A 14,188-nucleotide genomic window follows, 5' to 3' on the forward strand; every position below is an offset into this window, starting at 1 on the left:
ATGGCTGATCCAGAGGAATTGGAGTCTACAGCAGGTGTAGATGTTGGCGCTGATGGAGACGGAGAATATATTCCCTGTATAGAGAGCACACAAACAGATGTTCAGGTAAGATCATAGCAACTCATTTATATTTGCATGTGCCATGAGGCTGTAATCATTTTATTGGCCATATACAATGGAAAAAAATGGCACAGGATTTACTTTGGAACATTATTTTGACATGGTTTGGAAAAATACGTGGGGAGTGAAGGTTCAGACTACAATATACTTTACAGTAGATTTAGTTTAGAATACATTTCATCTTTTGTAATGCATATGAGGAAAGTAGACACACAGACATCTTAAAAAATTTCTGTATCTGTTTTTTGTTTTTTTTGGAAGAAACCATTAATTCCAATATGGGTCATTTTGACCCCATTTATGCATTCGTATAGGTTTTTTCGTTCATGCATTTTAGGGTTAAACTAAAACTAGAATTAAAATGAAAATGAAAGAATGAAAATACAAAAGTAAAAGCTAATTTAAAAGATTAATAAATACTATGACAAATAATAACAAAATAAATGTGGTTTGTTGTACCCTAAATAGATAAAATAGGATCTAAGTAAAATCTGTAAAAATGATACTTAAGGAATGCAGCACACAGATAAATGGATGCTGGATCATGGATGAGTCTTCATGCTTCCACACAGGGAGCAGCTGATCAGATATATCCAGAGAAAATAGAGGTGGTCTCTGTAACCGAGGAAGACATTCCTGCTATGGATCCCCCGGCCCTGCTGAAGGTCAGTCCCCTGGACAGTTCAAGTGCCAGTTCTCCACCAGATGACAGCACTGTCAAACCCACTTTTGAAGTCACTCCCAAAGACCCCCTAACAGAAACCCCCTCAGCCCAGCCCAGCCTTTCAATGCCAGTTACCAAAGTCCAGCCCTTTGTTACAGGTACCAATGTACATCATCCATTATGGTCAAATCATCAAAATGTAGACTACCTTCTTCCAGACATCCATACTATTTAAAACCAAGCTCAATTAAAACAGTTTGCCTGTATAGCTTACAATTACATTCATAACCTCTGAATTTTACATTATTGTCCAAAAACGCTAGAAGCATTGATCCAAACTCTTCCAAAACAATTTCAGTCATCCTATACATACACCTTGTTGCAGTCAGTCCTTTGCACTAGATAGTAAAACACACAAAGGAACACTCTTTTCCTGTAGAATAGATTAACTTATAACACATGCCAACATTAAGATTGTGGGTTCAACCCCCAGAGAAAAGTACATACCCATAAAATGTATTATTGCTTTGGATAAAGTGTCTTCTGAATGCATAAATATGAATCTCTTTTATGTTAATTATCATCTCATGTAACTGTTAACAATCTAGCAGAGGAGAAAACACTTCGTGGCAGCCTGTTTGCACGCAGGATGGAGATACTGATCGGGGCTTGTGTCCTGCTCACCCTCATTATTGTGCTTGGAATTGGACTGGGCGGTGAGTCTTCATTGTCTTCAGGGTGAACTCAACACATGTTCAAATAGTTTGTTAATGTACTTAAAGGTATAGGCAATTTTTGGAGAGGCTAGCAATAGCGAGCAAGCTTTGAAAGCATAAAATCCCTCCCAGAGCATCTCCAAAGCCACGCCTACTTCAAAACAAATGAATGTGTTCAGCAGGGAACAAAGAAAAGCGTCACGAGAGACGGCGTTAAACTACCTCATGTCTCAAAGCACATAACATTACAATAATAATGAACATAAACAACTTAAAGAGAACTGATCTGCACTATCTGACTGCTGCAGATTCATTTCTGCGTTGATATTGTTGCCATTGAAACGCATAAATTCGAGTCACAAACCGCTCTGAGTATGTCATGGCTTTCCATCTCTTCCAAATTACAGTAGTTATGGCGTGAACGCAGCATAAGCTTGATGTTTTGGTTCAGGAGGAACTGTAAAAGGTGGCTGCTGTTTCGGTTGCGGTGCTCGGTGACTGACGTCTGTCTAACTTTGCATAGTGCGCTGATGACGTGAGATGTTTGCGCAAGCTGGTGCGCAGAGGCATGAAAATACATACGTTTACAGGCAGGTAACAGGTAGGACCGAATGCTATGATTGGACAAACATTTTATATTCCTACGCCTTCCACAGACTATATATACATACACATATAAATACATTTATACCACTTAACTTAGTGATTGCTCTCCTGATGTAAAGAGACTTTCTACCAGCATAACAAAACATTTTTCTGGAACAAATCACCTACCCTGCTTTTAAGTACAGATTTTGTACATTTCTACTTTACTCGAGTTTGAAAATGTATACATTTCTCCAGATGTTTTTATTACATTTGCAACTGCAAAGCAGCAAAAAAGAACAGCTAGAAATCTATCAGCAATATCCAGTTTGTTATTTGGTTAAATTTAATCTGTCAAGCTGGTTTGCAAAGAGGTCTGAATGGTTAATTCATGAATCTGAAATCTGAAATCTTAGAAACACACCAACCAATAAACACCAAAAGGCCATTCACATTCACACATATTTTTTTACATTTAAATATGCGAAAATATGCAGGGTAGTGCAAAAAAAAAAAAAAAAAAAAAAATGATTTCACCAAAAGCAACATATTCCTGGATCAACATCTTTGTTGATCCTGGAACAAAATTTCTATTAACCAGTCAGATTTGAGGGACAAGTTTACAGTTTATGTCAAGTAAATGTATAATATGTATAATATTTTGATCCAGGAACATGCAAAATCATGGTGATCGAGTGACACTGGAAGTAGGGCACCGGCACCGCCTGCAATGTGGTTGGGTGGAAAGGGTGTGCCTTATTATTACTGTTTCCAAAAACAGACTCACCCACACTCTTTAAACATAACATTATACACGTCACACACCAAAAATTATTATTATTAAATTATTTTGGACATAAATCAGAATTGTAAAACATCATGGTACATGAATTCTGGTATCAGGCTCCCATGGTATATGATCCCAACACGGCACTATGGTACTGCCACAGTACTCTTTTGTGAGTACTCTTACAATACAGACTCCAGAAACCAAACACTCCCCTGTGAAATGCCTTTATTTATCAAATTTGGATACTCTACACAAAACTGAAATCAAGACACCTTTATTTAAATAGCCCTTTATACAATACAGATTGTTTCAAAGCAGGTTTACAATGATAACCTACGGTGGTCAAGAGAGCTCAACACACTGCAACTAAAGAAAACAAATGCAAATAGAATAAACAGCAGCAAATTAAGAAAATATCTTCAACTGTTTGGCAACACAACACAACACAACGAAATAAAGAAACGCACTGCAAATTCTCAAAAATCAACCAAATACAGATACACGGTGTAAATACTCACAACTCACATATGATCAGGATGGTCAAGCAACACCTCTGACAAGTAGACATTGAACAATAAGCATTTCCATCCAGGTTTGTCACTTGAAACATTTCTGTTGTGGTGTGTGCTATTTGCAGCACGTTTCTGTATTTGGTTGCATTGTGATTATTTGTAATGTGTTTCTGTATTTGGTTGAGCTGTGAGTATTTGCAGTGTTTCTGTATTTGGTTGAGTTGTGAGTATTTGCAAAGCGTTTCTGTATTTGGTTGCGTTGTCAGTATTTGCAGTGTTTCTGTATTTGGTAGAATTGTGAGTATTTGCAGCACATTTCTGTATTTGATTGAGTTGTGAGTATTTGCAGCGTTTTTCTGTATTTGGTTGTGTTGTGAGTATTTGCAGCGCGTTTCTGTATTTGATTGCATTGTGAGTATTTGGAGTGCTTTTCTGTATTTGGTTGTGTTGTGAGTATTTGCAGTGTTTCTGTATTTGGTTGCATTGTGAGTATTTGCAGCGTGTTTCTGTATTTGGTAGAATTGTTAGTTTTTGCAGCACATTTCTGCATTTGATTGAGTTGTGAGTATTTGCAGCGCGTTTCTGTATTTGGTTGTGTTGTGAGTATTTGCAGTGTTTCTGTATTTGGTTGAGATGTGAGTATTTGCAGTGTTTCTGTATTTGGTTGAGTTGTGAGTATTTGCAGTGTTTCTGTATTTGGTTGAGTTGTGAGTATTTGCAGTGTTTCTGTATTTGGTTGTGTTGTGAGTATTTGCAGTGTGTTTCTGTATTTGGTTGAGTTGTGAGTATTTGCAGTGTTTCTGCATTTGATTGAGTTGTGAGTATTTGCAGCGCGTTTCTGTATTTGGTTGTGTTGTGAGTATTTGCAAAGCGTTTCTGTATGTGGTTGCGTTGTCAGTATTTGCAGCGTGTTTCTGTATTTGGTTGAGTTGTGAGTATTTGCAAAGCGTTTCTGTATTTGGTTGAGTTGTGAGTATTTGCAAAGCGTTTCTGTATGTGGTTGCGTTGTCAGTATTTGCAGCGTGTTTCTGTATTTGGTAGAATTGTGAGTATTTGCAGCGTTTTTCTGTATTTGGTTGTGTTGTGAGTATTTGCAGTGTTTCTGTATTTGGTTGAGTTGTGAGTATTTGCAGCGCGTTTCTGTATTTGGTTGTGTTGTGAGTATTTGCAGTGTTTCTGTATTTGGTTGAGTTGTGAGTATTTGCAGTGTTTCTGTATTTGGTTGTGTTGTGAGTATTTGCAGTGTGTTTCTGTATTTGGTTGAGTTGTGAGTATTTGCAGTGTTTCTGTATTTGGTTGAGATGTGAGTATTTGCAGTGTTTCTGTATTTGGTTGAGTTGTGAGTATTTGCAGTGTTTCTGTATTTGGTTGAGTTGTGAGTATTTGCAGTGTTTCTGTATTTGGTTGTGTTGTGAGTATTTGCAGTGTTTCTGTATTTGGTTGAGTTGTGAGTATTTGCAGTGTTTCTGCATTTGATTGAGTTGTGAGTATTTGCAGTGTTTCTGTATTTGGTTGAGATGTGAGTATTTGCAGTGTTTCTGTATTTGGTTGAGTTGTGTGTATTTGCAGTGTTTCTGTATTTGGTTGTGTTGTGAGTATTTGCAGTGTTTCTGTATTTGGTTGAGTTGTGAGTATTTGCAGTGTTTCTGCATTTGATTGAGTTGTGAGTATTTGCAGTGTTTCTGTATTTGGTTGTGTTGTGAGTATTTGCAGTGTTTCTGTATTTGGTTGAGTTGTGAGTATTTGCAAAGCGTTTCTGTATGTGGTTGCGTTGTCAGTATTTGCAGCGTGTTTCTGTATTTGGTAGAATTGTGAGTATTTGCAGCGTTTTTCTGTATTTGGTTCTGTTGTGAGTATTTGGAGCGCTTTTCTGTATTTGGTTGTGTTGTGAGTATTTGCAGTGTTTCTGTATTTGGTTGTGTTGTGAGCATTTGCAGTGTGTTTCTGTATTTGATTGCGTTGTGAGTTTGCAGCACATGTGTTGTCAAACCGATGAAGATGTTTTCTTAAACTGCTAGGTTTTTTTCTGTTTGCATGTTTTCTTCAGTTGCTGTGCGTTTCTGTATTTGGTTGCGTTGTGAGTTACAGCGCGTTGAGCTCTCTCGGCTACCGTAGATTACAGGAAAATAATTAAATGATGCAAACAGAGTTTCTTTCACCTGTACAGCAGCTCTAAAAGAAATGAGTGTAATTTCTTTTGACACTGTGTCATTTCTCAGAGCTAAAATGAACCAACACAATTGCAATGAATAATTAACAGATTAGACTGGATTAGATTGCACAACCCAGGATCTAAAAACGTTCATAAGATGTCTCCAACTCAGGTTGTGCAATCTAATACAGACCACAGCCTTGCATTATGGTATCAGCTTACTGTATAGCCTATAAGTGGTGTTGTTTGGCCAATATTAAATAGTCAATTAATTTATGAGTCACTGAGCAATAAAATTATGAAGCGTTTACTTGGAGTGCATTGTGTCACTGTTGTGTTTCAATGAACAATAAATGCTTATGAATGGTCCTATAATTACCTATTATCCCACAATTAGTGGGCTAGGCTCATTCTAATTATGAATAATCCTCATATTTCCACTGCTTTAGTTGGCTTGAGCTGTGCCGGGAAGTTTCGATGTGGTTCTTCTGGGTGTATTAGCATGTTAGCACAATGCGATGGACATTTTGATTGTGAACATGGAGAAGATGAACTCAGCTGCGGTGAGCAACAGCATACTCATATTAATATTCAGTACTGTTGTTGAATGTTGCTGTTCATGTGTCATGTGTCTATCTGTCTGTGCAGTGCGTCTGAGTGGGAAGAGCTCTGTACTGCAGGTGCTGACCAATGGAGTCTGGAGAACTGTTTGTGCTGAGAACTGGGACTCTAACCTTTCCCTCTCTGCTTGCAAACAGCTCGGCTATTCGAGGTATTGAAACACCCTCCTTTACTCACCCTCTACACACCCAATCCTGCTCCAGGAGGGCCATTGTCCTGCAGAGTTTAGCTCTCTAACCTAAATTAAACACACCAGAAACAACTATTCAAGGGCTTTAGGTTTACTAGAAGCTTTCAGGCAGGTGTGTTAGGGCAAGTTGGAGCTGAACTCTGCAGGACGTTGGGCCTCCATCAAAAGGTTTAGAACTACATACCCAACATATAAAAACAGCATAATTGTCCTGATCTTTAGGTGTAGACTCAAGACTTCACCTCTTTTAGGAATTTTCACATAAATCATGAGAGTCAAACAACAATCTTGTACTGACTTGTTAGGTAGCACTATGCAGTACCACCTATAGATATACCTAAGCCCTCTCTGACTGTAGCTCTTTCTAGCTTTTAAGCTACATCCACCAAACTCGGCACAGACCATCTATCTACAAACTTTTTTACTTTTTTTAAACTCAAGACTTTTTTTAAAGAGGACCTATTATGCTTTTTTACATTTTCATCTGTCTTTAGTGTCACAATGTTGCTGTTTGAGCATCAAAAATGTCTGGAAAGTTACAAAGCACAAAGTAACTCCAAAGGGAGTTATTTTCTATATCAGTGCACACTGTTTCTAAACTCCCTGAAACGCCTTGATTGTAGTCTTGAGTTTTCTTCTGGGAACACACACATCACAGAATTCCTCATGTAAATAATTCCCTCTAAGGCATATGCAAAAAAAAAGGGGACGAGGCCTGACTGAGTTGCACTACTAGTGTGTTGTCACCATGTCCAAGATGACTGTGTCTGAAATCACATACTCTCTTGAGTAGGCACTTATTTTGAATGAGTACTTACTTTGCAAGCGCTAAAAAAAATATGTTCTATAAAGTATGAATGTGTGTAGTATGAATGTAATCCAGATGTACTAGTCACCATGTTGTCATTATCATGTGATCTACCAGCGTCAGTTGCGTTGCTTCACTGCCATTCACAAATCCTCTCCCGTGGCCTCATGGGATAGTAAACTGTCCATCATATGCACACTTCAGAATCTCTCCAGAAGTAGTAGGTCACCTGGTTACTTTTTGCCTACTCTTTTATGAGTACTGTGATTTGGACATACTTATTTTGTCACATACTGTTTTTTGTCTTCTATATAGTAAGGAGGGTGTGCGATTTGGGCGTATCTACTGTTTTTTTTCCACCCAGATCTAACACGGTTATGGTAAAGGGCGTGACATTTCCGAAACACGCTTGAAGCGGTTGACCAAGGACTCTTTTAAACTTTAGGACTAGACTGTGATGTTCATCCATTGAAAACTTTCTAAGAACAACACACATGGATGTTTGATGCTAACGCTACATTGTACATGCCACAACATGTTTTTTAAGCTGCTTTACTTTTTCCCCTCTCTGTTAGATATGTGGAGTCGAAAGCTCTTCTTCTGTCCTCTATTGAGCAGGACTTACAAAGTAACCTGGTGTCATTAAGTTTAAACCACACAAGTTCCCAGCAAGCTATCAAGATACACAACATAACTCATTTCAGGTAAACACAGTCTCTTCCTAATAGTGTTTGCAGGGCAACACCATACTGATAAATGTCATTTTGTTATAGATTCTTGTACAAATAACTTTGAAACAACTTCCAACAGCCTTCAGTTTCAACCCGGCTTCAACACGCCTGTCTGTAATTAAGTGTTCCAGATTTGAATTAGCTTAATTAGATCTTAATTCAGGTCTCTGTTTGATTAGGGTTGGAGCTGAAATTTTGAGGAAGGTAGAGCTCCGGGGACAGGAGTGAACACCCCTGATTAGTGAAAATGATTATGATGACAAAGTAAAAAATTATGTTTTATTAACAAAGTTCTGGAGGAGCACGTTCAGATAATTAACACAAGTGGAGAGCACTCAGCAATCAACGATGAGAGGTGTATATATATATTCAGCAGTCTCACCTCAATTCATTGACAGTTTAGCAGCATCCCTCCACCACCCCTTCTCCACACTTCTAGTCCTAACCACTTACATATGGGGGGAGTACTCTGGGTTCGGGCCGAACTCTGAGCTCAGAGCCCTCCCCCGGACAGCACGCCAAATACGCTTTAAACTTTACTCCCTCTAAGTGTGAACTCGTGAATAATATGAAAACAAATACCAGTTTGCATCATCAAAGCAGCTCTGATTTAACATTTAATTTACTTAGAAATAAAAACTGTACTCATCTGAAACTTAAAATCGAATGTTGTTCCAAAGCACTGTTATTTTCCTCAGGATGTGCTGTTAGTTCTTTATAAGGTGGTGTTAGTTCTTAATGCTGAAACATATGAATTTGGTTTACCATGTGAATATCCTGTAATGTAATATCCCAAGCTTGACTGCATTGCACTGCCGGTATATATCTGTTTCATCATGCTTGATCATGTATACAAGCCATTGAGGGCATTTTTAATTTCACTTTGCCATTCAGAGCAAAGTCCTTGAGAAAAACATCTTACCTTCTTTTCTCTGAAACTGGAGTGGAGTCCCTTTTGTTCACAGCAGTTGCCCACAAAGCTGTGTTTTTGTATTTTGTATTTACTTTGTTCTGTAGCCAACAGCTCTTTATGCCCTCTTTAGGCTCTTTGAATGAAACTCTTTCACAGCTGCTATGCTCTTCAGTTTTGTTCCTTTTTTAAAGTCATAGTAGATCAGTATGATCCCACTAAATCTCAGTCAAATATTATTATCCTGTAGGTTTACTCAACATGTATGGACTGTCTCACTTTTGTCATCATTTACTCACCTCCAATAATACACACTAATCTGTGTTAGCTTTTTTGTTAACAATGGCTTTTTCAATAAAATGAAAGCATGTGGTGACCAAACCTGTCAAACTATTCCAAAATAGGCCTGTCTTCTTCTTTTTGGTGGTTTTGGGTGGATTAACCCATTTAATGGCATGTGTCATATATAATGGCCATTTCTTAACTATCTACATTTTTTTTTTTCTCCCCAGTAAAACCCAGTGCAGTCTGGGGAAGGTAACAACACTTAAATGCATAGGTAAGCTAAAGTTATTTTTCACATTGTGGTAACAAAATTTTTGCAAAATTGTCAATAGTTTAGCGATGTATGAAGCACAGCTCACACAGAAGTCACTTTCAAACTAAGCAGCTTTCTTGAACGTAAACTTATTGCGAAATCTGCCCAGGGAAATCTTTTGCCCTCACAGGAAATTTACGATATCGTGGATTCCTATTGAAAGGACTGGATTTGGTCCACGAAAATGTGCAGAGCAACGCTAGCCACATCTTAATACATTACTCAAATACATATTATTGTATGCTCTTCGTTCCCTACTGAGAAGATATAGTTGTAATATCAATATTCCAGATTGTTCACAATCCTAAACATCCAGGTCAGTAGGTGACAGTGTTGAGTCCAAAGCCACTGGTACTTTTGAAACAAATGAGAGTTAGTTAAACATAAGCAAAAGCAAACAGCAAATTGTGTTTTTCAGTTTAAGAGATGGCCACATTCTAAACTATAACATCAATAAACATCAATGTTACATCAGCAAACATTTCATTCTATTTCTTTATAGCCTGTGGTTCCAGACCTAAGTTGAATTCCCGCATAGTTGGCGGTAACCTGTCAGTTGAGGGCCAGTTCCCCTGGCAGGTGAGCCTACACTTTCAGAACGTGCACCTGTGTGGAGGCTCCATTATATCATCTCGCTGGATACTGACGGCTGCACATTGTGTGTACGAGTGAGTTTATAATGTTCTCATGAATCAGTATTATCATATTCCTCTAGCCACATGGAAATGATCCGAGTCTGATTTCCATGCAGGTATGCCTACCCTATGCTTTGGACCGTCTATGTGGGATTGATAGAACAGCCGATGAATGCAGTGCAGTCTCTCGCCGTAGAGAAGATCATTTATCACAGTCGCTACAGACCCAAGGGCTTGGACTATGATATTGCTCTGATGAAACTGGTGCAGCCCCTCATCTTTAATGGTACCTTCTGCAAAAGAAGCTCATTTAAACTGGAAAGTGGTTCTTTTGATGAACCACGTGGGGGTGACGTTTCTTTGAGCTAGCTTTTGGCAGTTATGCAAATAAACACTTAATCTTATCTTAATGACCTGCAACCACCTCCCATGCTCATGTTTTGCATTCATTGTGGCAAATGGTTTGTTTGTTAGATGGGTGTCGATTTTTTTTCTTAGGTTTTGTGGAGCCTATCTGTCTGCCGAACTTTGGGGAAGAGTTTGAGGATGGGAAAATGTGTTGGATCTCAGGATGGGGCGCCATGGTTGATGGTGGTAAGTGTGGGAAGCTAATGTTGTTATATCTGACTGAGGCACCTCAAACAAGGGCTAATAGTGCGTTCAAGTCCTCCTGGGAAGTTCGTATTTACAAGCTGGGAAGTCATAATGATAACATCAGGTGTGTTCAAATTACTTTGGTGGGAGCAAGACGGTAATGAACATTGTCAGCAAAAATACAGCAAGATTTTTTAACTCTACTTCTGCAAAATGACGGACAAAGAATGCGCATCAGGTGTGTTTTTCCTTTTTTATTGTTTATTCAATATTTGAAGGTGCTGTACAAAGCCGTTTATATATTTTATATATAAAAAACAAATCATTATATATTTTATACTGTGTAAATTTATGTATGGACGTAAAAAGTCACAAGGAGAATCACACTAGGCATCCGTTTAAAGTTAGTTCCAAAAGAAATGTAATACTTTAAAGGCCCCCTGAAATCAAAATGTACGTTTTTTAGCTTTTAGTATAAATATGTAGCCTTATGGTTATGAATAAGATGGTGTGTTCCAAAACAATGACAAAATTCGCTTTTAGGAGATAAACTTCCGCTAAAATGGATCACGGATTTTTATGACATCAAAAAACTTCAGCTTCTCATCACATCTTCTGTCCAATCAAATGCTCTCTAGAATCTAAAGCTCCACCCCCTATGCTTTAAATACCAGCTGGCCAAAGCGACCGTTGACCCGTCACGGAGCAATATGGATCGGAGACGTGTGTTCGGTTGCTCAAACGCTCGAGTTTTATTCCGTCTTACAACTGTACGTTGGTTAAGAGTGAAATGGCTAGAATTCATTCACTCCTCTACTATTGAATCCAACGTATCATCAGCGCTCGGATTCGCTTCCACGGTGCTGTCAAGTACAACTTGCAGTCTGTGAGGTAAACTAAACGCTATTGGCTGTTTGAAAAGGGGGAGGAGCCATTCAATATATCCCGCCTTAGCTTCCTGTTTCAGTGGAAATTACGTCAATGCATCATACAAAGCTGCACGTTCCAATGCACTTCAGTGGGCCTTTAAAGCCAAGAAAGTGCAAAAGGTCCATAAAAGCAATGAATAAGAGCAAAAATAAAAACAAAGGTTACAAAAACAGTCTAAAAACTAGAACTGTTGAGGTACTAAAACTAGCACCAACTTCTTTCAAAGTTTCTCATATAGTAGCTGGGGTTGGGGTGTAACCAGACTGTAAAAAAATATGGACGTAGTGTCCGTGACGTCACCCGTAGGTTTCTGAAGAGCATTTTTGAAGCCCAAAGTGGGCGGAGCCGGCCGTCGCCATCTTGGCAGTGCGACACTCCCGGATAACTGAACATGGGCAAAGAGGCTGGATTAGCTGAGGTGACGTGACGCTAACAGACAGCAGACAAGCGGCTAGAAGTGACAGCAGCGGCAATCCAGCCTGTCACTCAAGTGGCCACGCCCTAAATTATGCAGAACTTAAAGGGCTTAATATAATTTAAACGAATGAGTTACAAAAAATAATTCACCCACCTCACAGTTGTCATGAAGGGCAAAATTAGCTATATAGACCAAAACCACTTTTTGTTCCAGGCTGTAAACATATTTTTTTTCTGCTGTAAAGACTCTCTTTTGCAGCCTGTCTCTAGTGGCTAGTCGATGAATTGCAGTTTAAGTCACTGTTGGATTCAAGAGAGAGACTGGAAGGTTGCCGCTTGTGTGTAACAGTGGCACTAACAGTATCTGGTGCCAAGGCAGTATCTGGTGTGGTGTGTACATCTCCAGTCAACTCCTCTTAGGATCTCCTCCTCATAGAAGGCACCAGATTGAAAACCACTTTTGAGGATGCGGGGGCCCCCTCCGTTTTGCTAACGCTTTACGGGTTGGGTCTCAAGGCCCTATACGGTTGGACACTTAGTGACATGCAACAGTTCTAAGTATTGCACTATTATAATAAATTCCCTTTTTCACGATATGATATGATAATAATAATGATAATTTCACACATTTCAACAAGTTCATTGCCAGAACAGATGCTGTATCAATTGCATCTGCCGTGTTTTCTCACTGACACGTCACCAACTCAGAAACTCTGGGCTCAAATAAAAACCTGAGCTTCCCACTCATAATAACGACTTAGTGGTGACGTTCATGTGCGTTTAACTTCTAAACACAATCTTTCCGATATGACTTGAATGCACATTAATACCTGTAAAGTGCTGTCTGTTAGCATTCCAATTCATCTCAATGGCAGCAGCTCAAGAAGTCCATGCAACTTCGTAAATACTGATTAATACTGATAATGATTTAAATCTTTCTGCATTTATATGTTGAAAAAATATTGGGTCAGAATACTCAGAGACCTTTGTACGTATTTTAATGGAGAAATATGCTTTTTGTTTCCAAATATGTTGAAACTGCAGTATCTGTCAGCAGGGACTCTCTGGCCCAAGATAACCAGCCAAACATTGTGATCTTGAACTCTGCTTGAGACTGCAATATGCTGTGCTACCAACCAAAAATAAACTGCGAAAAACACTTTGCTTGGCTGCGCAAAAAAGCAGCTGACTTATTGCCCTATAATGCAATGACTTTGACTCAGAAAGCAACCTCATGAAACTTTTGAGGCAAGGTAACGGTAATGATCTACAACAAAATAGAGAGAGCTTTGCTGATAACTAAGAGAAAACTTAATTACTACAATAGTAATTCCTGACAACAAAAGTGAAAAACATTGGTCAAAACATACATTTACACAAACTAACCACCAACTGCAACTTTCAGACGCCACCTTTATTTTTTTGCTCAACTGTCACAAAATGGAAAGCACAGGATTGTGGGATATAAATAGGTCAAGGATACATCAATGGTGCCTTCAAAAATGAATCAGTTGAAGGTATCTCAGGAGACGGGAAGTAATATTAGCTAATATTAGATTCGGACGTGCCTTAATGTCTTTCGATCTAGGAATGCTTCCATTTGAAGGCAGCATTTTTAAGCTTTTAGACGCAGCCATTGATTTGAGTTCTGTGTTTTAGGGGATGGGAGCGACTCACTGCTTTCAGCAAGAGTGCCACTCATCTCTAACAAGGCCTGCAGTCAGCCAGAGGTTTATCAAGGCTATATATCAGCAGGCATGATCTGTGCAGGATACCTGGAGGGGGGGACAGACTCCTGCCAGGTAAATCATCTCACCATGGATTGATATATATATTTCAGTCCATGAACTGCCAGAACTGCAATCAGTGACAGCGGTTACACTTTATTTTAATTGTGTCCTTGTTACAGTGTAACTATGCATTTAGGTACTGAGTAATATTAACAACATATACTTACGGTAACACTTACTTTTACAGTGTCCTTGTTACATATGTTACATGTACTTACCATAGTAAATTATAAATAAATAAAAAACAGTAAATTATGCATAATTACATGCAACTAACCCTCAACCAAATCCTACCCTAACTCTATAAAAAGTAGACCTACATGTAGTTGCTTAATATTACTCAGTACTTAAATGTATAATTACACTGTAACAATGACACCTTGAAATAAAGTGTAACCATTCTTACTATATAGGGCTAGGGTTAG

General features: G+C 38.6%; 1 protein-coding gene across 1 annotated transcript in view; it reads left to right on the top strand.

Moving 5' to 3' along the window:
* tmprss3a (transmembrane serine protease 3a) overlaps nt 1-14,188 on the top strand; it is a gene marked incomplete at its 5' end in the record, with an annotated part of 17,397 nt that continues 3,209 nt past the window's right edge. The window contains 11 exons of the mRNA XM_079880929.1: nt 1-105; nt 693-942; nt 1,393-1,500; nt 5,989-6,102; nt 6,188-6,311; nt 7,734-7,862; nt 9,312-9,358; nt 9,900-10,065; nt 10,149-10,318; nt 10,531-10,626; nt 13,633-13,775. Of these exons, the coding sequence (XP_079737055.1) occupies nt 1-105; nt 693-942; nt 1,393-1,500; nt 5,989-6,102; nt 6,188-6,311; nt 7,734-7,862; nt 9,312-9,358; nt 9,900-10,065; nt 10,149-10,318; nt 10,531-10,626; nt 13,633-13,775 (1,452 nt within the window). The remainder of the gene's footprint in view (nt 106-692; nt 943-1,392; nt 1,501-5,988; nt 6,103-6,187; nt 6,312-7,733; nt 7,863-9,311; nt 9,359-9,899; nt 10,066-10,148; nt 10,319-10,530; nt 10,627-13,632; nt 13,776-14,188) is intronic.

Source organism: Squalius cephalus (genome assembly GCF_949319135.1).
Source record: "Squalius cephalus genome assembly, chromosome: 9".
Taxonomy (NCBI): domain Eukaryota; kingdom Metazoa; phylum Chordata; class Actinopteri; order Cypriniformes; family Leuciscidae; genus Squalius; species Squalius cephalus.